The sequence below is a fragment of the Macrosteles quadrilineatus genome, unplaced genomic scaffold, assembly GCF_028750875.1.
Source record: "Macrosteles quadrilineatus isolate MER2022 unplaced genomic scaffold, UCM_ALF_1.0 Scaffold_1__1_contigs__length_201487025, whole genome shotgun sequence".
NCBI classification, from domain to species: domain Eukaryota; kingdom Metazoa; phylum Arthropoda; class Insecta; order Hemiptera; family Cicadellidae; genus Macrosteles; species Macrosteles quadrilineatus.
In genome coordinates this window covers 2251814-2275891 of record NW_026542594.1, presented here as the reverse complement: position 1 = coordinate 2275891, position 24078 = coordinate 2251814, and the positions used below count along the sequence as shown (strand labels likewise).

The 24078-nt window shown below is 34.3% G+C and overlaps 2 protein-coding genes across 2 annotated transcripts in view; one reads left to right on the top strand and one right to left on the bottom strand.

The window, feature by feature from the left end:
• LOC129005787 (protein Spindly-like) overlaps positions 1–24078 on the bottom strand; it is a 200894-nt gene that overhangs the window by 148057 nt on the left and 28759 nt on the right. The gene's annotated exons all lie outside the window — the stretch shown is intronic.
• Positions 1–24078, top strand: part of LOC128981951 (protein LZIC-like) — a 44071-nt gene that overhangs the window by 9553 nt on the left and 10440 nt on the right. Inside the window, exons 3-4 of the mRNA XM_054400992.1 lie at positions 3377–3532; positions 15778–15913. Of these exons, the coding sequence (XP_054256967.1) occupies positions 3377–3532; positions 15778–15913 (292 nt within the window). The remainder of the gene's footprint in view (positions 1–3376; positions 3533–15777; positions 15914–24078) is intronic.

Below are 24078 nucleotides of genomic sequence, written 5' to 3'. Positions count from 1 at the left end.
GTTCATGGTGCTCGCACACATACCGGATTTTTATTGGCGAAACGATCAGTCTTTGTTGTTGTGTCGAGGACGAGACGAGATTATTGAATACTTAATCCTAAAAGTGTTGTTGCTATGTGGTTATTGTATCGACGTATTAATCACCGTAAGATTAAACGTATGTTCTGGATTCCTCCAATTAATCAAAGCAGAGAAAAAACATGAACATTCCACACACTTTTTGAAAAACTAAGGCTTGATAGCAGAGAAAAATTTATAGAATGTCAATAGCATCCTTATCTATAAAGTCACCCATTTAAAACGTTATAAACACGCATACCAAAACTAATTAACAATGTCAGAAGAACAGTCGCCTGAAATGGAGGATGGTGTAGCGAGAACTGCTGATACGATCGGTAAACAATCGGTGTGTGTACAAGCTTGTATTTAGTTACGTACGCTACTGCGTCGCCGGCACATCCCCGGCACCGGTGGTATGCAGTGGCAGTGGCCGGCTGCTCATCGGCATTTTACTGCTGCTGATCAGCGGTTGGCGTGTGTGCAAAGTCCTGTTTTCGCCTGTGGTTAACTATTGGAATTTGGACGGCCGGTAAAAAATTGGTCGTCGCAAATCGGTGTGTGTGCAACGAACCTTACCATGAGTACTACGGTAATAGCTTATTCCCTATATGGGGAATTCGCTAAAACGTGTTAACTTTCGGGCCAAAATGACATAATTTTGTTCATGTTTATGTTTATGATCCATACAGTTTCTGTTATAATAATTTGTATGTACTAGGTATACAATTTTGCTAGCCAGTTAATTTTTATCCACTGTTATAGTGAGGGCCGCCAGCCAAAATCTCCTCTTTTTTACACATTACCATATGGCAACTCTAAGAATGACTCAAATGTTTGGTTGGAATAGGCTTAGAGTTTGAACTACCTAGATTTTTAGAATCTTTTAACACTACAGCAGGTCTAACATGTGAAGAGGTTAACCTAACATTTTGATTGTAAGAAGCCTGTAGAAACAGTGGCTTAATGTGAATTCTATTTCTTACATACAATCTGTCAGAACATTTGAGAACATACGATCGATTAATTCCAGGTTTATAGCCCACAACTGTACACTTAATCCACTTATCATCCTTCAATTTCATTATGATAGCTCCACCTAATACTAACCTACTTAAAGGCCTAGCCTTTTTGTCAAAATAACGCTTCTGGATACATTGTCTATCTAGAAGTTGATTCCTAACATCCTTGCACACTTTAGGCCTTAAAAGATCTTGAGTACAGGGTAAAATACCTCTTAGTTTACAGTTATACAAAAGTTCACCAGGTGAAGGAATCTTATCTGAAATCGGAGTATTCCTGTACTCTAGCATAGTTAAAAACAAATCTTTTTTGTCATGAACAGCTTTAATTAACATTTTCTTTTAAGTCTGTACTGCTCGCTCTACCATTCCATTTGCTTGTGAATGCAATGGAGAAGAAGTTGTGTGAGTAAAAGTTTTAGAAACTGTGAATGACGTGCTGCCATCTGAAAAGACAATTTTTGGAATCCCATGTCTTCTAAAGGTTGATTTTATCTTGATAATCACTGTGAGTGATTTCATGTTTAATAGGGAGAACACTTCAGTGTACTTAGAATAATAATCTATGACAATCATGTAGGTCTGACCCAATGTCTAAAAAATCAATACAAATTTTTTCCCAAGGGAGGAAAGGGACTGAGTGTGGTTTCAAATGTTCCTTACGATTGTTGTTAGAATGCAAAATACAAGTTTCACAGGAAAGAACCATGTTCTCAATTTGAGTGTACATACCTGACCAAAAAATCATTCCTTTAGCCCTCAAAATAGTTTTGATTATGATTACACATCAGTGTGTCACATAGGGTTGTAGCCTAGCTAACATGTATTGTCTCATACATTTTGGAATGACAATAGCTGTACTTCTTAAGATTAAATTCTTACAGAGATTAAACTCATCTTTCAAACACCAACTCAGACTCAGACTCCGCCCCAGTAGTAGCTCTGCTACCCCATGATAACCTTATGAGTATTCATATTTAAAAGGAATTAAAGAATTTAGTCAGCTGTTTTAACTTTACAAGTTGGTTCTATAATATGCAATAGCATTAAAAAGTTATAAGGTTTCCCAACAGGGTGCACTATTAGTATTTTGTTTTTGCATATATGACAACAGCTAATTTGAACTAAGCAGCAACAAAAAGCTGTGATACACAATGAGAACTGTCAAAGTAGGATTGTTTACAGTTATGTTTATGTTTTTAATTTAATGAATAATTTGTGACATTGTGTGACTGTTTGATCATTTATATTTTCTATTGCTTAGGTGCAGTGGTAGAACATTATGGCTATGGTAGATAATGTTACACTATATCATACCATAAATTTAAAGAACAAAATTTTATCAAACTTTGTCCTCCCCCATTGCAAACGCAAATCTTGACTGCAATAAGCATTTTATACTTATATGCCAACCCCGTACGAAGGATGGGTGCTCTGCTAGTAGAAAATAATTGAATGTCGCTATGAATACCATTGGAACTGTAGAAAATATTTAAATTTCCTATTTTTGGCCTAAGTAATGAATCCTACCCAATTTAAACCTTAAGCTAGCCTGGAAGATGGAGAATTAGTGATGAATTAGTCACTCAGTGAGGGCTTTCACTTTTATGTGTTTAGATAGTCACAATTTTTCGGGCCTGTTGTTCAGCCCCTATTTTTGTACCAACTTTTAGAAAAATTACCACTTTGATATGATAAATAGGTATGTAACCTATTTATTATATTGAATACAACAGCTCAGGAGCAAAAAGGAAATGAATTTTATTTATTACCACTTTGATCCCCATAATTCCCACATTATTTTTCAGAATGATTTGCCAACCATACAATACATGTATACTTGTAGATTTATCCTCCTCCTGGATCGGATGAATATAATTGTAAAGTATTTTATATCCGATTATCCGGTAACTTTTAACCGAGTGTTTATTGTCCAATGATAATATTGAAGTTCCTATCTATTGTTGTTTGACTTGAAATCTATATATCAACATAATATTTCAACATTAGATAGGTATGGCATCTGTAAACTAATGCTTAACCTTTTAGCATCATAACTACATAGTAAAGCGAACATTGTAAATTGTACTATCTAATCACTATGTTTAGACAGTAGAGTAGGATTTATTTATAACATATATTTATATATAACATTTATAATTTAGTACCTAATCCGATAAAAAAATTTAGAAATTTGTTAACTTAACACCTTTAGGTCAGACGATTTATGAGCAATGAGAAACAAGTGTGAAAGTTCTATGTTATTATCCTGTTTAACTAAATCTTCTTCATTGTAGGCTACTCAAGCTGCCATAAGTAAAGCATTCCAAACGCCGGCTGTTATACGAATGTTTGCCCGTAGAGAGCCATTACAGCTGCGTGAGCGTCTGCATGTGATAGAACGTGACCTAAAACTTGGGAAAATGTCAGCTAAAGCAGCAAACTCAGAAAAGGTATAGTTCATCAGTCATTACTGCACAACACAAGAGAAGTGACGTACAGAGGAAACATTCAAGTGGTGTCTAGCAATAGTCGCTGGTGTCTAGGACAAAGCCCAACAACACCCCCCTTGCCCTCATTTACTACAACGCTCAAGGTAGAGTAAGACTCTGAGTCCTGTTCCTGTGCAATAAGAATTTCTGCACAGCGCTCGCTGCTCAGGCTCTTCCTTGCTTGTGACGAGTATATTTCCGGCACAACATACACTAGAGCTCAAAGCACACGGTCATCCCATAAGGAAGTTTCCTCTGTACCTTAATTCTCTGTGTGCACAACCATAGACCTATCACTGTAACAATAATTAATGTACAGGGTGACCCAGAACTCTCAACCAATATTTTAGGGCATTGTTTCTAAATAAGAAATATCTAAATATCATATTTAAATTGTCCGGAAGTCCTTAGTTACTCACTCAGCCGCCATTTTGTTTTTGTTTTTTTCACTTATTAATTTGTTCTAAATAGTAGTTGTTAAAGATTTATTGAAACTTTGCACAAACATTTATGACAACTAGGAAGAGCTACAAAAAAAAATTTAAAAATGAAGGTCCTGGGCTTAGGTCTTACCCCACCTACAGTAATAGCTACTTCCCTATCGGGAAATTCGCCAAAGTTATGACAATTTTTTTAATTCATAAAACATTCATGGCGGCTATTAAAATTTTTGTTATCTTAAATAATTCAATAACCGTTGATTTTACACAAGTTTTAAATAGGCGCCATTTTGTTTTTTGAGTTTTGAAAAATGCTACGCACCATAAAGCTTTCTATAGGCTATTCATTAACTTAGGCCTACAAAATTCCTTTGGCTACTAAGTTAGCCCACATTGAACTGAAAGTCATTTTTATTTCTTAATAAAGATAATTCCTAATTTGTGTTTTGTTTCTGTCTAATAAGGTAAGTCTTTGTCTTAATCTTATAATTATGAATTATTTTAAGAATAAATAGATTTGGTAAGTTACAATATAAAATTTATTAATGAAATACAAATATAAGATAAGTTATTGGTTGAATTTAGTTACAGGGTAAGTTAACAATGGTAAATTTTCAAAATGGTGGGGGTTCCAAAGTGGATCAAAAGATTCTAGGCTTATATTGGGCTGGTTTCTTCTAAAGTACACTAATTAATATTTAAATAGGCTATGAGCTCTTAATCCAGGGAGGGGTGGTCGTGCCGGTTCGAATGATATATTAGGCTTCTTTAAAATGCAAATAATTTAATTTAGTTATTGTTCTGAAATAAGTTAAACTAGGTTCATGATGCTATTAATATAGGCTAATAATGTTAATGTCCAAAGAAAGATTCCAAATGGTTTCACTGAATTTAATGAAATAAAATAGAATTTGAAGATTAAATTTTGAATAAAAGTTCAATTTGAAATATGTATATCTTGATGAGTTGAGTTTTTGGGCCTAGTAGGCTGTACTGATTAAATGTCCAATGAAGATTAAATTTGTCCTTAGTTAAATAAGATGGATGATGGTTACCAAATTTGGAGTGTCTGTCTTCTTATAGCCTAAATTGGTACTCTTCAATGCACTTGTCCAATACTTTTGGATGATGAGAAATTTAAAATATAGGTTTTACTTTGGGATTATAAATTTTAGTTTAAATCAAACACAATTTCCAATAGAATGATGTTCACACTGTGAAGAGTTGGCAGGATCTGGGGAGAGGCAATGGTAGAAGCTCAGGAAGTCCATGTTCATTGTTGCAATGATGCACAGCTGGTTAAATTTACATGAATGACACTTGCCACAGTAATTTTGATTTTCTTTGGATAATTTTGAAAAATAATACTATATTTAAGATGTTATTACTATATTGCAATTTTCTTACAATTATATATTATTCTAAATAAATGATTATTGTTGGTTTTTGATGAGTACTTAATAGGTATGGAGAGAATTTGCATAAATATTTTATTGTAACATGAAATAGGATGATGTTTCTGTGGGGTGATGGGATATTATATAACATTGAACAAAATTTGATAAAATACTTAACACATTAACAAGAGGAACAAATTAAATAACTGATAACACATTATCAGGGGCATTAACAGACATGATGAGAGAAAATATACAAAATAATAGAGAAATTAATGTTAATGATGAATGAATGACATGTAATATTACAAATTATCCCCACAGAAATCTGTATGCTATGAAATGAAATACAGATTTCGACAAAATATGAAATGGAATCATGAATCATTAATATGAATGATACTTACAGATAGGTATGAATAACATTAAATGATTGATTTTCTGGATGATAGAACATTGGGTGATAATACAATAAAATTATAATATAAATTAACAAATGTGTAGGACAATAACATTAAAAGGGGGAAAATAGAATAGAGTGTTCATGGCCTGGCATGGGAAGAAAGGGATATTATGGCTGTTGTTCCATACTGTTCAATACCAAATAACTTTATTGTTTCTTTGTTATTAAGGAGATCACAGTTTATTAGTAAGTGAGTATTGTTTATAAACTTTATCACCTGGGTATCAGTTTATGGAAAACACAATTTATGGGGTCACGCACTCGCGATTAAGGTCCATGGCACAATTTGGTTAGAGATGATGATGCACAAAAGTCTGTTGATGGATGAAACACATTATGAAATTTATTGATATAGAATGTCTTCGAGGGTAGGGTCATCATTATCTATCTCGTCGATCACAGCTTCTATTGCTCGGGTTGGTTCCAAATATTTCTTGAGGGCTGATATATGGTAGGGGCCGTATAAAACATCTTCATCTTCTTTCGCTGATATTTATTTAATAAAATGCTTAATTTTTCACGTTCTTCTGCGGTTATGTACGTATTTGTTGTTAGGGAATTATCTATTTCTTCTTGGGTTAATGTTTCATCTTCGATTGGATCTGTTTTTCTATTTTTGAAGTTATTTATTGTGCTGTTTAATTTATTATATATTGGATCATCGTGATATACATCAAACGTTTCATCATTAAAATATTCATTATTTGGCCTATGGCTATCATTAATTATTAAGTGACATATTTGTCCCTCTTGGTTGCACATACAAAACTTCAAAGTAACATTGTGATTATTTATCTGCATATCTATTTCATTTGTGTTGAAATTCAGATCCATTTTAAGATTAGACAAAACATCTACTCCTAGTATTATAGGTTTTATTAGATTTGGTACAATAAGATATTCCAATGGCAAGGTGTGTTCTGCAATTGTAGTGGGAACGTAAATAATTCGAGAGACTCTTTTAGATCGCTCATTTGTAGCAGTTTTGATTACTGTGTTATTAACTGGAAATTCTTCAAATGGTGAAATTTTGGATTTGTTTTCACTGAACCAGGATTCTGATATACAAGTTATTGATGAACCAGTGTCGACTAATGCGTTTACTCTAATATTATTAAGTTTGATGCTAATTTCTGGGCAACTTATTTGAGTGAAATTTGGAGATTGATTATTTTCTGAATCATTTTCTAATAAGAAGTTCTTATCGCACATTATACTTTGGGATTGAAGATGATTTATTTCATTACCGAGAATTTCATAAATAGGCGCTGTAATTTTAGAGTTAACTAATGATAATTGACCCTCTCGGTTGTCGCTTACAGCGCCGAACCGTTTTCCTGTATATTTGGTGCAGGATGAGTTTGTGGCTCGTAACTGTGTGATGATTGGTCGTTTGGAGGAGCACTTGGCACGTAGTTATTTTGTCTTATTACTGCGCAGAGATGAGCTTGTTCTTGGGTTGGGTGGTTTCTGTAGGTCCGTTGGTTGTTGTCACCGTTACGTGGAGGATATCTGTCTCGTTGATATGGTTTGTTTTCATGGTTTCGGTCGTAAGTAGGATGATTGTAGTTAGGACGGTAATTTTGATGATTTGGATAATTTCTGTGTTGGTGATTGTTGTTGTATGAATTGTTGTGATATGAAGTTATCTTGGGTTGGTACGCTCTCTGATTCTCGTAGCGGCCGTTTTGATGATAGATGTGTGGTTGTTGATTTGGAGTTGTCGGTCGGTTATTGGATGAGCTGTTGTGATTCTGGTTGTTGGTGCGTGTCTTCTTTGGTCCGTCTTTGAGGTCTTTACGTTGTAGAAGTCTTTCTAATGCACGTACGGTGGTGATGTTTTGTACATTGATGCAGTCTTGTATGATGGAGTCAAATCTCTCTGCCATCAGTGTCACAATTTCTTCTTCGGTTAGGCAAGGGCTGATAGATTGGAGTGAAATTACACGTTCTGTAAGGTATTCACTGCGGCTGAGGGTACCATTTGACCGGTATTTTTCTGATTCGATTTTGGCTCTTAAGCTGCGTTGTACTTCTCTTGACCAGTATTTAGCTTCGAATTCGTTGGAAAATTGTTCCCAGGAACTTAAGTCAGTCTTGACGAGTTGTAGCCATCTTGAGGCGGGACCTTCGAATGAAGTTTCTAGCAGGTCTTTGAGATATTCAATCGGGTCATAATTGCTGTTTCGCTCAAGTCCTCTGTCGTAATATCTTTTCAATTTATTAAGATATTCTTTTGGGTTGCCACTTCGGCCGTTGAATTTTGGTATTTGTCGGTCTTTCTCTTCATTTCCATTGCATATAATTTTGATTGGGCCTTGGAAGTTTTCAAATGTTTTGCTCTGTTTGAGGGTTTCCACTTCTTGTTCACATTTTATTAGATTGTGATTTAAATTTTGTATTTCAGCTTGCTGAGATTCTAAAGTTTTGTTTTGGATGGTGAGTTTTGGGAGAATTTCGTTTTGTATGATGGCCAAATTAGCTTTGGAATTTTGTTCGGATTCTTGCCTGGTTCGATGAGAAAGTTCTTCAATTTTTTGGTCAAAATTCTGTTCATGCATTACCAATTGTGTTTTGACAGCAGATAGGATGTCATTTTGTCTCTGTTGATTTTTATTATCAGATATTGATTGTTGTTGTGTAAGATTATCAATCACGAATTGGCGCATTTGATCTTGTGATTCATCAATTTTTTGTGTGAGTTTCTCATTGAGTTTAATCATTTCTTCAGCTTGTGTTGTCTGAGTGATCTTAATTGAGTTGATTTCGATCTGGAATTTATTTTGACTTTCACGATTTTCTAAAATATGAGTTTCTAGTGCATTTCGGCAAGCTTGAATTTCTAGGCTATTAGCATCAATTTTATCATTGAAGCTTTGAGTGAGTTCAACTTTTAATTCATTAAGTTTGCTGTTGATTTTATTATTAATTTCTGCTTTAATTTCCGTATTTGATTCGTCAATTTTGTTGCTCAATTTAGTATCTAGTTTAGTCATGAGAGCAATTAAAGTATTAATATCTGATGGTGCAATTGGTGCTGACGTGACAGTAGTATTTGTTGTCGCTGTTTCACCGACAGTGACGCTAGGATTGTCAAGTCGTTGCCGTGTTGGTAGGTCTAGGTGACGTTCGTCGTCGTCGGCTATATTCGGTAACGATCGGCTGTGTTCGGGTGCGGGTGTCTGAGTTATTGATCCGCTAATGTGACCTTGGCTATCACCTGGCATTTTGGAAACATTCAGACTTTGTTTACTAGACAGTTCAGTGGCAACATTTGCAAACAGACTTGTAGGAATGGGAATACTATTGTCTGATTGGTCCATGGACTCGTTGTTTTCTTCCTCTGTGTGTTCTGATGTCTGTTGTGGATGTGTTTTTTGTTCTGTGTCCGTGCATGTGATGTCATCAAGATGGCGACGTTCTTCTTCAATCTCGCTCTCGCTGTCAGTTTGAGTGTTGTATTCGTAATTCGGATTTAGGTTAGAATTTTTCCGGTTGGGTCTTAAATTATATCCTTTCTCGGCCATGATTAATTATTGTACTAATTATGCAAATTGTGCGTGATTAATTAATGTTTTGTATAACGGCTTTGTGTTGTTATTGGGGTTAGGGAATGTTAATTACGGGACGTACAGTACAATAGGCTATGGGTTCTTACGATCTAGTACAACTTAAGGTTAACTTAGCTTAAATCGAAAATTGCAATATTTTATGACTACCGTAATATATCATTCGAAAGCCGACACGTTGGGTCGCCAAATTTGCTACGCACCATAAAGCTTTCTATAGGCTATTCATTAACTTAGGCCTACAAAATTCCTTTGGCTACTAAGTTAGCCCACATTGAACTGAAAGTCATTTTTATTTCTTAATAAAGATAATTCCTAATTTGTGTTTTGTTTCTGTCTAATAAGGTAAGTCTTTGTCTTAATCTTATAATTATGAATTATTTTAAGAATAAATAGATTTGGTAAGTTACAATATAAAATTTATTAATGAAATACAAATATAAGATAAGTTATTGGTTGAATTTAGTTACAGGGTAAGTTAACAATGGTAAATTTTCAAAATGGTGGGGGTTCCAAAGTGGATCAAAAGATTCTAGGCTTATATTGGGCTGGTTTCTTCTAAAGTACACTAATTAATATTTAAATAGGCTATGAGCTCTTAATCCAGGGAGGGGTGGTCGTGCCGGTTCGAATGATATATTAGGCTTCTTTAAAATGCAAATAATTTAATTTAGTTATTGTTCTGAAATAAGTTAAACTAGGTTCATGATGCTATTAATATAGGCTAATAATGTTAATGTCCAAAGAAAGATTCCAAATGGTTTCACTGAATTTAATGAAATAAAATAGAATTTGAAGATTAAATTTTGAATAAAAGTTCAATTTGAAATATGTATATCTTGATGAGTTGAGTTTTTGGGCCTAGTAGGCTGTACTGATTAAATGTCCAATGAAGATTAAATTTGTCCTTAGTTAAATAAGATGGATGATGGTTACCAAATTTGGAGTGTCTGTCTTCTTATAGCCTAAATTGGTACTCTTCAATGCACTTGTCCAATACTTTTGGATGATGAGAAATTTAAAATATAGGTTTTACTTTGGGATTATAAATTTTAGTTTAAATCAAACACAATTTCCAATAGAATGATGTTCACACTGTGAAGAGTTGGCAGGATCTGGGGAGAGGCAATGGTAGAAGCTCAGGAAGTCCATGTCCATTGTTGCAATGATGCACAGCTGGTTAAATTTACATGAATGACACTTGCCACAGTAATTTTGATTTTCTTTGGATAATTTTGAAAAATAATACTATATTTAAGATGTTATTACTATATTGCAATTTTCTTACAATTATATATTATTCTAAATAAATGATTATTGTTGGTTTTTGATGAGTACTTAATAGGTATGGAGAGAATTTGCATAAATATTTTATTGTAACATGAAATAGGATGATGTTTCTGTGGGGTGATGGGATATTATATAACATTGAACAAAATTTGATAAAATACTTAACACATTAACAAGAGGAACAAATTAAATAACTGATAACACATTATCAGGGGCATTAACAGACATGATGAGAGAAAATATACAAAATAATAGAGAAATTAATGTTAATGATGAATGAATGACATGTAATATTACAAAAATTGTCATAATTTTAGCGAATTTCCCTATAGGAAACTAGCTATTACCGTAGGTGGGGTAAGACCTAAGCCCAGGACCTTCATTTTGATGTCCCCAGAGGCCAAAAACACCATTCATTAAAGGCGGGAAAAAACTTGGATGAGTTTTCGAACCGGCATAATCAGACCATAGGAACGGGGTTATACGTCTTATGGGGTAAAATAGGTTTTTCTAATTTTTGACCCTTAAAGCACAAAATTTCCCAATTTATCACTAGACCTTTTTAAAGAGCTCAAAAAACAAATAATTTAGTATATCGAAGTGTTTTTGTACAGTTATTGGTAAAAGAGAAATTTCTCATGTTATTCCAATGGAGAATATTGTAAAATGGTGTAGTTTGTTAATTTATTGATATATTTTGATCAAACTTGGAAAATTTATTTATTTTATACTAAGCTATTAATATATTACTAAAAACACACTTTATTAGTTTCCTTGTAGCCGCAAACCTAGGTACTCGTATAGGGGAGACCCTGTATACTCAAATTTGATTAAAATTATACTGTCTTGATATTTACTGTGACATTAAATCATTGTCGTATTCCGTTTGAATAAATCTAATTATAAAAATCACATTTTAACTTGGATTTGCAATTAATTATTTGTCTCTACCAACAGTGTGTCATTAGTGAACAATGTAAGTTTAGAAGATAACAGGTTATCAATGTTCCTTTAGACTGGACAATTGTAAAATTTGTTTATGAATGTCCTTTACTCCTTTCGTAAGTTATGTTGATTTATGTATTTTATGGCATATAGGTAGGGTACATGTTGTCTCACCTAAAGTGAACCAATATAACTTTTTTACTATGCAGAGGGCAGTTAACTTTTTATGGAGAACTCTCCTTTATTAGACAATTTCCCATATAGGGAATACGCTTTTACCGTAGGTCTCGTAGTAAGACCTGGATCCGGGACCGATTTACTTTTTCATTTTGATGCATCCAGAGGCCAAAAACACTATCCGTTCAAAATGTTTTGTGTGTGTGGTTGTATATATATCAGTGAACGTGATAACTTTTGTCCTAGTAATTTTTGTCCGATTTTGATGAAATTTGGCTTGAAGGTGTAGGACAGGATAAACTTGGAATGAGTTTGTCGGACCATGGGAACGGGATATTATGGGGTGAAAATTTATTTGTCCCATTTTAGACCCTTAAAACATAGAATTTTGCAATATTTTACAAAAAAAACACACCCTTAAACCTAATGTTAATGTTATGTAATTAGATTTAAGTTACGATCAAGTCAGGCAGATGGAAATTTGTTGTTTGGTCTGCTGGTTGTCTGTGGCGGAGGTACTTTCTACTAGGCCTATGTTGTTTGGGATGGTTTCAAATTTTAAAAAGATGAGTGCCATTTTCCTATAATATGGCTGCCAACTTTTTATGGAACACCCTGTATTTTATGATTGTTTTAGAATATAAATGTGATGTTAAAATGTTTTTATTATTTACATTTTTTCTATAAAGCTACTCGGTTAACAGTTACCAGTGTGTTACACCGAATAAAAAATAGCTTGCAGTGTAGGCCTACATTCTGCATCCTGTAGCTCATATACGAGTAAGTTTGGGGAGTGAACACAAAGTATATAAAAATATCCCCGTGCAGCAAACGTTTAGACTAAGCGAATTTCCATTTGCCTGATTGGATCTACACTAAAATGTCTCCTTAAAAAATATATCTCATTTATTCCCTATTTAAATAGAATTAGTTTAAGGAGTACTTAGGTTTGCTGCAACAGCAAGGGTAAAAAAGTGTTTTTTTCTTTTGTAAAATGTTAATAGTAAGAAACAAATGTATTTTCCAAATTTGATCAAAATATGTTCATAAACAAGCAAGCAAACTACAACACTTTACTTATTCTCCTATAAATTAACATGGGAATTTTAAATTTACAATAATTTGGAATTTTCTCCGTAACCATTAGGCACATAGTAACGCTTTAATATACTTAATTATTTGTTTTTTTTTTAACTCTACAATATGGTTTGAAAAGAATTTGCTATATGTTTTGTTTTTAGGGTCAAAAATGGTAAAAACCAATTTTCACCCCATAAACACCCATCCCCATATTCCGATCATGCTGGTTTGCGAACTCGTTCGAATAAATAAAGGTTTATTCGTTTTAACCAAATTTCATAAAAATCGAGGATAATTTTTGCTTCAGTTATCGCGCTATTGGACACATATATGAATTTGAACGAATGGTGTTTTTGGCCTCTAGGGACCTCAAAACGGAAAATTAAATCGGTACTGGGTCCAGGTCTTACCATGAGTACTGCGGTAATAGCTTACTCCCTATATGGTAAATTTGCTAAAAAAAGATCATAAAATAGGCCTACATTAATATTGATTCTATTGTTTCATAAATGGGCGGAATTTTTTAAATCACCACCTAACTTTAAAATTGGAACACTGTATTTTAGAATGTGTCTTAGAATATAGATGCCATTTTAAGACTTATTTACACGTTGAATTTTCTCTTTAAACCTACTTGTTTAGGAGCTACAGGATGTAGAAAGTACACCATTGGCAAATTTTTCTTAGGTGTAATACCATGTAACTCCTACTAAACACTCAAGATTCAGAGAAATAAGATGAGGAGTATTAAAACGTTTTTAAATCCCATCTTATATACTAAAAAACTTTTGCAAAACTTGCGACAGCTAGCCTGTCCATACTATTGGACCAAATTACACGTGGTTGGTACCAAATGAAAGATATTTTCCTGTAGATGTGCAGAATCCCTTTATAAATTAAAATAGGCTAAAAAAATAAGCACGAAATATGAATTTGAAATTTAAAAAAAAATTAACATGAGCCTTATGGGTTGCTATGCTGGTGACAAATAACAACAGAATATAAACAGAAAATCCAAACAAAAATCCAATCACATGTTTTATTTACAGTGTGGGGTGAAAAAAGAGAAGTCTGTACATTACATATTTTTGGTAGAGTTTTCAACCACTGGACAATTTATATTTTACTATATAGACTATTTTTCGTTCAAAAAAGGCAATTTTTCATCTGGTATGTGGCAGTAAGATTGATGTATCTGATATAGGAAAATGATTTGGGAAAGGAGAGAAATGGTCCAAGATGTAGGAAGTGGTAAAGGAAGTACTGTAGTAAAGGCGAGCAGTGCGGAGTGTGGGAACCGTTTGTGGCAGTTAGGTTAATATGTGCAATACTTAAATGCTATGGGAATGGAGGGAAACAGGTCCACGACTTTTTGGAAGTGGTGAAGGAAGTAGTAAAGGGAAGGAGTGCGGAGTGTGGGAACCGTTTGTAGCAGTTGGATTAATGTATATGCAATACTTAAATGTTATTGAAAGGGAGGGAAACAGGTCCACAACGTAGGAAGTGGTGATGGAAGTAGTAAAGGCGAGCAGTTTAGAGTGTGGGAACCATTTGTGGCAGTTAGCATGCATCTGCAATACTAAGACTGGTGTCAGAGAAAACTAATGATTTTCCCCGAGCAAAGCTTGGTCCCCAGGTATTTAGTAGAATACAATACCGTAAATGTGAGCTCAAAATAACAGCTGGGTAAAAAATGTTAGATTTAACCCTCCGAGTGTTAAGCATCGCGTAATCGACGCACAACACACCCGCCGTGGTGTTATGCGTCGCTTTTGCGACACACAAACATCGTTTACGGCAAGGCTCTGGGACTGACTGAATCAGATTGAACTGGATCGAGATTGGTATTGTTGTTTTCAGCAGATTCTAAGCTTTCTCCCGATGTCTGTTTCTAGACGCTTTTCATTTTAGTTCCGAATATATAGTAGCAGACAGATTACGTGCGTATTTGTAAACAACTTGGTTAACCTCGCACCGATGACTGATGTGTTTTATTATGTTTATCATTGTTTTAGTGTTAAAAATAAAATGTTGTGATATACGTGGTGCATTATAAGAAGATTTAAGTGATTTTGAAGGGCTGGTTGATGATCCTGAAGAAGTTGGTAGTGATATTGATGTAAATTATCCGCCAGATTCCTAGCTATGGTTAGGCTATGCATTCTTAGCTAACGCTAAATGTATGAAATCTGTTTTTTCACCCATAACTTATTTATTTTCAAACCTACTTCCTTATATTATTATATTTTTGGAATACTCATAAAATTTAGAACAAAGTGGCTATTTAAAAAAAAATTGTAGACCTATAAATTATAAAGCAGCACGTTGTTTATATGTATCTCTTAATGGACTTACAGTATTTTAAGCTAAGCCTGCTTTCCTGTCAATTCCCTTAACAATTCCTGGCAAATGCCCTATCTTTTAATCAGATAACCTTAATGAAGTATTAAATGCCTGTCACAACTCCCACCGAACATTAGGGTACTTGGTCATCCATAACAACAAATAATAATCATAACATGTGTTAACAAATTAAATACAATTAATAAGCCAGCTGTCACTACAGAAACCGTGCTGCCTGTACTAGGCTTTTCAAACATTTCTTAGGAGTTAATTTGACCTTTTAAGGATCCTAATTTGTGATTGAAAGATATTAGGTCAAAACCACAAAGGAGTCTAGGGCTTAAAACAAATTCAGAATTGTTCTATCTACACTAATTACGTTAATTACTATAATTATTCAGAAATAAATTATTTTATAAATGCAGGGGCACTCAAAACCGCTTGTGAATTTGGTCTTAAAATTATTTTGATAAAACTTTGTGGTGTTTTTTGACTTCTTTAGATGGAGATTTTAACTGCTTTACGACAACTTGGAGAAAAACTGTCTTCTTCCGAGTTACAGTTTCTGACAGACCAAACTGATAGCCCACATTCCAAGGGAAAGAACTTCAGGTTTGAACAAGTCACGGAAGATTCAGGTGAGCTAATGTTATTGTAAACTGCAGAGTAATGAACTTATAAGTGGGTTGTGGGTCTAAAGAAGCTCTCCCTAGGGAGTAAAAAACAGCTGTTGTAAACTTTGATTGTATGCAATCATATGCAACAAAATAATGTATCGGTTGATTTAATCAGCTGTAGCTGTGTTGAATTCTTGTCAACAGTTTGACACATCAATAGTATAATGTACACTAACACAGTTATACTAAACAAAATTATTAAATCAATTACCCAACAGCTGCTTGTTTTTATTAGCAAAATTAGAATCAAGTTGGAAGTCGTTTTGAGAGGTTATCTTTACATTAAAAGTATTTTCGTTTTCCACCTTAGTTTTGTTAAACAATAAAGCAAAATTTCCAAAATTACAAAAAAATATACACAAAAAGTGTCTTTTAACCAATAAAATCACAAGTATTTACAGCTGGTGACATGCAAGCTGGCACTTGACCGGTCGCTACCAGCCTAGTTGAAAAACATTATGTGCTGTCATGGGGGTTGCGTCAACTGTCCTCCCGACGACCCACGTGAATGCGCTCAAGTACACGAAAGACGGGGAGTCAACCCGACGAGTCGGTGAAAATGTTTGCAGTCCGGTCTTTTCATTACCTCCACCCTCCCAAAGCCTACACTGGCAGCGCCAGGCCCAAGTGTCAGCTTACGTGTCACAAGCTGTAATTCGTTCATTGATATTTTTTGGCTAGAGGCTTTGATAGCTATATTGTTGATTAATTTTGCAAAGTAAACATTATTTGAAACTTAATCAAAGTCCTGAAAATATGACAACATTTATAAAACATTTGGAGGTTTACTGAGACCAACCAACTGATAAAATTTCGTGACTAATTCATGTTGGTGACTCTGTTGACTCATGTTGGGTGCTAGTGCTGACGAAATTTTGTTTCTATTAGGCCTATTTTAAAGTTAATTTCATGATTTGAGCTTAACTGTTTGGTTACTAGGGGACGAGTTGTTGTTTATGATTCGATCGTTTTATTTGGGGTTTTAAAAGACGAGGTTTTAAATGACTGAAATAACAAGAAACCAATTTTTAAAAAAAATACGACCACTACAGTGCACCAAACGGAACTAACAATAAAATTGTCTTCAGCTGATCTACAGGGTGAGTTTTAATTGTCCCCCCAACTTTTTTCTACATTTTTTCAAATATCAATCTCAGACCACTTCCAAAAATTGTTGGGTAGTAAGTACTTCATTTTGACAAGGTGGTAATTTCCGGTCGCCATCTTGGATTCGTCATATTGGATGCAAAATATTTTTTTTATGTTAAGGTGGGGTTGTGATCAATTATTTTGAACTAGATTTTTACCCTGATTTCAATGCCACAAACCGTTTTTAAAAATCTTGATCCATTCCAAAGTTATGAGGTCATTTTAAAACTTTAGCCCATTTTATTTTTAGCCCATTTTAACATTGTGCATTTACAAACTAAGACCATAATCTCAAAATAGTGCTAGATAAAGATAAGTATACACTACCAGTCATTGTCGACCTATTTCCACTTGGTTATGACGGATGTATTTTTTTCGGCCCATTTCGGTATGACTCCCATTTCTGTAAAAATTACGGTTCAAAAGTTAGTAAATTATGTTATTTTCCCATAAAAACCCCACAATATAACGAAAAATAGGAATTTAGGGAAAAATCTGGTTTTGATTTATCTTAGTACTATGTTATAGTCCTTAAAGGTTTGAAAGTTTTTTTAATTTTTTTTAAATTTTGATTTTTAATGAGGATTTTCCCATAAAATAACGGAAAAATTGGATTTTCTCAAAAATGGCCAGAACCATTTTCTAAAAAATTTAGTATGTTATAGTCCTTTAAATTCGGAACAAAATGGTAGAAATCCCATTTCCGTAAAAATAACGGTTCAAAAGTTATTGTTAGTTATGTTATTTTCCCATAAAAACTCATAAAATAACAAAATACCCCCGCCGCAGCAATCCTGCAGACTAAGCAAATTTCAAATTGTCTGATTACATTTTTACTAAAATATTTCCATAAATTCCGGCTTAGACATATTTATTCGCAATTTTAAAAACATTAGATTTTTACGAGTACTTAGGTTTGCTGCTACGGGGAAGATAAAGAGTGTTTTTTTTATCATACGTCAATAGTATAGGATGAAATAAATAAATTTGCCAAATTTTATCAATATATATCCATAAACAAGTAAACTACAACAGTTTTCATTTTCTCCATAAGAATTTTAAATTACACTATTTTTGAATTTTTCTCCGTGACCGTTAGGCATACAAGAGCGCTTCAATATACTAAATTATTTATTTTTTTAAGCTCTTCAAAACAGTTTAAAAATAAATTGCAAAATTTTTTGTTTTTAAACCAAACCGCTGTTCCCATGGTCCGATTATGCTGGTTCGCGAACTCGTTCGAATAAACGTAGGTTTACACGGTTGTACCAAATTTCATCAAAATCGGATCATTTTTGCTGTATACATATATATATATATATATATATATATATATATATATTTGAATGGATGGTGTTTTTGGCCTCTAGGGACCTCAAAACGAAAAATTAAATCGGTCCAGATCTTACCATGAGTACTACTTTAATAGCTTATTCCCTATAGCTACAATAAGCTAACCTAACCTGATCTGATTTTAAATTTGCCAAAATCAGATTTTTTTAGAAAAGCTGGTTTTGGTCAAAACTAATATGTTATGGTCCTTATAATTCTAAAAAAATAGTACAACACCCAATTGCTGTAACAATTACGGTTCAAAAGTTATTGCAACTTTTGTGATTTTTAACTATAAAATATCATATTTACTCTCGCCGCTTACCCATGATAAAGGTTGTTGACATGCTTATGGGAGAAAGTATGTGTCAGAATGCTGATATCATTAATTTACTTGTGAGTTTATTTTGAGTTTGCCGCTAATGACGAAGCCAAATAACTTGTATGTAATATTTTTGTTATAAACTAATAGTATTAATGAATTAGTAAAGGAACTTGACAAGTTAGGTAATTGTCAGTATGCCACGGGGAAGAAGAGTAAGTCTCGAAAACAGACGAAGGCGTAGACACCCATCTTGAATGTCCATCATAGTTTTTAAACAATATAGAGGTCAGTGGATTGCCAAGACACAGATTGAACTAAAAAAAAATGGGGCAGTGGTTTTATTGATGAGGAATATTAATAATAAAGGGCACAATATTAATACATTACGGCACAAGGCTGCAAGTGACCAGAATGGTTAACAACTTAAAAGAATGTAAAGTCCTGACTGGAACAAGTGTGGTGAGGGGGGGACATATTTTGATTCCGACGATAAAAATGTGCCCATCGGCAACAAACTTACCTTTTTAAATGGGAAGATGCCCATTTCCGTTAGTTTTGGCATTTAAAATGACCTTCTTCAATTTTAAAGCACAAGGACAAACGCTAAAATAGCAGCAATGGGGGATGCGGAATACTACCCCCCGAAAAACCACCCACCAGGTGAAACCTGACGTCACAAAATCTGCCAACTGACCAATATGGGAACCGTGTGTCCGCGACTGGAATACTACCCCCTCCCCCTAGCAAAATGTGATGCTATGTATTAAGGTTAATTTCATATGTAATAATTATCATTATAATTTTAATTTGAGTAATTTCCTTTGATAACAGAAAAGGCATGTGGGGAATATAAAACGGAATGTTGAAATGCTAAAAGCAAGTTTGGTTAGTTAGTGAGGTTAGATGTTTGGAACAGTTAGACAACGAAACTTGAGTGTTCGTGACTGGAAAACTCCCCCCCCCCACCCCCTCGACCTCTGACGTCATCATGACGTAGGAACCTACTTGGGGAGTGTAGTTGTCCAGAGGCAGTCTTCTGGTGACTCCAGCACTATAATACTTTAATACTTTTCATTGAAATGATGACCATTTTCCAGTCACATTATCTATATATTTAATACACAGTTGTAAGTCTGTTCCGATCTAAAAGTTTTATGTCTCAAATTAAAGGGGATAGTGTGTAGATTTGCCGAACTTCCTTAGAATTTACGTTTTTTCTAAGGGCAACGACCTACAGCCCTTCAAAGATCGAGTCAATACAATTGTTATTGAAGAATATAATACACAGTTTATAAATTATTCGTCAGCTGTTTCATGTTTTTCAGACATTTGTTATTATTTTTGTAATCTCACTTTCAGTATCTAATTATTAATCTAGGAGTTTCTGTTTATAAACACACAATTTTTATGAAGGAAAAGTGTATTTTTTAACTTTTTTAACTGGCGAAGAAGTATGTGACTTGATGTTTAAGTGGCATGTTGACTCGGGTCATTATAGCGTTATAAAACTTTATCATTAACCCTAGGGTGTAAAAAGTACAAAAAGAAGAAGAAAAGGTAATCATTAACCGGGCGTAAAGAGACATACAGAACGAAAAAACACATAGAGAACCATCGAACTAAAAAGGTAAAGAGCAGTGATTAAATTGACAGCTAAAGGGTGTCAGTAAGACAAGCATCTACAACTATTTGTGGTTCAGGAAGGACTGTACTAACATCTTCCAACACTATTAAAGATGTCCCAGGCTTAGGTGGACGTTGACAAGGTCATGGGCTGAAAGCCATTTGATGGAAGGACACTTTCTGCTTTTGGGATTGTAGATTGTGGAACAGGAGCTCTTGCATTGACACATTTTGCTGGTTTTATGCACTCAATGCCACCCATGGCGTGAAAAGTTCCATGTCCATCAAGTGTTTTAACGTTGTAATCCGCGTTGTCGAAAACATACTGAACGTAAGCGCATCTATTGAAAGTGAGACATTATCAGCTATCAAAGTCTCGAAATTGACGACCTTCTTGTATGTCGAGCAAACTCCGAGCTACGATAGAATGTCTAACAGCAACTTTGAGCCATACCGTCTGTGAAGGTGAACTCCTAGGCCGAGCAGCAGGGGCGATGAAAGATCGTGATCGAGCTGCAGCAATAATTGCATGAGCGGTATTAGTTGCCTTTCTCTTTAAAGGTTTATCATCGTTAAATGGATATTATATTTATATTTAACCAATTCCAAAGACTATATGCATTGTGGGCTGCAAGAAATTTCAATAGGGTTAATTAATGGCAGTGGCGTACCGACGGGGGGGGGGGGGGGGGGGGGGCGACGGGGGCGGTCCGCCCCAGGCCCCCAAATCAGGGCCATATTCCCCTAACTTCGAACACGGCCATTTTCGAGGGCCTCTTGGCCTAGGAAGGGGCCCTTAAATGGGTCTCAAAAATTGGAAAATAAATTTTGCTGTTGAATATAATCACCTGTTCTCACAATCACCGGAAGCGTCTGCAAAGATTGCGCAATCGAAAATCACGACTCCCAGCAATCGCGGGTGATGATAATAAGGTCTCGCAACCGCAAAAGATGTTCCGTGTCCACGATTTCGCCGCGATTGCGGGGGACGATAATGTTGTCGGAGATTACGACCCCACAAACACGGACGCTCACGATTTTGTCTTCACCGAGGACAATATCGTTCTTTTTTGCTCCGATCACAGAAGTTGTTTGGACCAAATTATAGTAAAATATAATGTATAATGTAAAGATAGGCTAATATAATTATATAATGTATTTTTTATACAAAAATAGTGGGCCTATCTCCTAAATAAAAAAAATAATTGAAAAAAGTGTCAGAAAAAACCTATTTTGTGTTACTTCTTGGAGTGCTTGTGCTTATTTAGAATCTCCAACTCATAACAACTTAAAATGTTAAAATCTGAAAGGAAAATTTAATTTAGCATCATTAAATTTTTCTCAAATACAAAAATAGATTACATTTAAAATAGTTGAAGTAAGCTCATTTAATCAGTGATCTATATATATAAAAGAGGAAGTTTGTAAATATATATATACTAGCAGAGTACCCGTCCTTCGTACGGGGTTGGCATAGAAGTATAAAATGCTTATTGCAGTTATGGGAGAGGACACAGTTTAAGGAAATTTGGTCTTTTAATTTATATGGTATCATATAGTGTAGCACCGTATGTTTTATCTATGGTAGCACACACCATACACCAAAGCCCTAATGTTCTACCACTGCACCTAAACCATGGAAAAAGTAAAGTTCTCATAGTGTACCACAACTTTTTGTTGCTAGTTGGTTCAAATTAGCTGTTATAATAAATGCAAAAAACATAATAGTGCTGCACCCTGTTGGTAAGCCTTATAACTTTTAATGCTATTTAATATTATAGAACCAACTTGTACAGTTGAAAAGGCTGACAAAATTCTTAAATGCCCTTAAATATGAACTCATAAGGTTAACATGAGAAAATCCAGAGCCAGAGCCAATGGGGCGGAGCCTAAAAGGGTTTTTGAGGCAAGAATATGTCTATATATTAATCGGGAATGTTAGCTATCATCATACCAAATTTCAACCTTGTCGGTTTAGTATTTACTTTAGTATGTACTTGTCACAAACATCCATCCATCCATCCATCAAACCATCCATACATCCATACATCCAAACTTTCTTACTTATAATATTAGTAGGATAAGTAAACTGTTGTAATATTGCTTTGTGGCATAATGGTGCCACATTTTGGTGACCTGGTCATGTGAATTAAATTCCAGACCAAATCGTTCTTGTTGGAAACGTTAACTGAACACACTTATTGATGCAGAGGAGACAATTTACCGCAAATCACAGGCCCTAATAGCCAGCTTTGATGATTGTTTCATTAATTAATGCATTTACATCACAGAAATATGTACATTGTTCAACTTATGAAATAATTACTGTATGAGTTGACTGGACACAACGTGAACTAATATTTTATTTAATGATGAATTACTAATAATGGAAAGAATGTTATAGTGAATTGATACCATGATCTGAAATTACATATTATCAATAATTAGTGCTACGACACAATACCTTAAGGGGGCGTCCCCCCATTTCCCAAGAACTTAGCCTTCCATGGTGTTTGCAGTCAGGAGCACGACACACGACAGACGTTTTTCACTCGTCTTACCCGCTTGCCTCCTTGCGCATGCGCGAGCAGCGGTAGGGGTTGAGATTGGCGGGACATTCAAACAGTGTTGTGGAGATTGACTCCACAGCTTTATGGATATATTTTTATCAAACTTGGCAAATTTCTTTCTTTCATACTAAGCTAATAATCACACTCCGTTACCCTCTCTGTAGGCAGCAAACCTAGGTAACCGTTACACCTAATGTTATTGAATTAGATTAATTTGAAAATAAAGTCACACAAATAGAATTTTGCTTAGGCAGCAGGTTTGCTGCGACTGGGGTATTATGGAATTTTTATTTATGTAGAAAGAAGACATACCTATTTGTGGTTGTAGTGATTAACTCTAATTTATATAAGATAATAAATAATCCCGTTGGTCACAATTAGTAGCGCCGGTCGCTTGTTATTTGAACAGCTACTGCAAACCAGCGCTACTATTCGTATTTGCTATCAGCTATACCCGTGCCTTGCAACGGGGTCAGTATGAAAAAGAGACAATGTTGGTTCTTTGAAAATGCCAAATGGTTTCACTCCTACCATTTAATTCAGGAAAAAATATAACTGTATTACTTAACTCGTTTTGGTTAACTCATACTGTGAATGTAGGCTATTTAGGCTACCTACGATACAAAACCAATAATAGATTTTAAGGTACAATAAAATAATGTCTTTAATGGTTTGCACTGTAAACAAAATAGCTATCACAATAGTTACAATCCGAAAAATAGAAAAAAATAGGAAAAAATAGGAAAATAGAATTAAATATGGAAAATAGGGTAATTTTCTAACATATTTTAGTGAAATTATAATCAGGCAAATGGAAATTCACTCAGTCTATAGATTTGCTGCGGCAGGGGGATTATATTGCTGTTTACACAAAAATAAATAAAAAAATAAACCTCATAAAACTCAGGATAATGGCCTGGCAATGATTATAGAATCTTAATCATTTCTTATATCCATGAATAATTTCTTTTACAACGAACTATTCCCCGTAAAATATTATTACAGTATTTCACAAATATTAGTACAAACTCAGTATAATCATTGTATTAAAAGTCAAAGGTATAATAGATCATAAACATAAACAAATGAAGTAACTGAAAGAATAATACACTAATCAAATGACATTA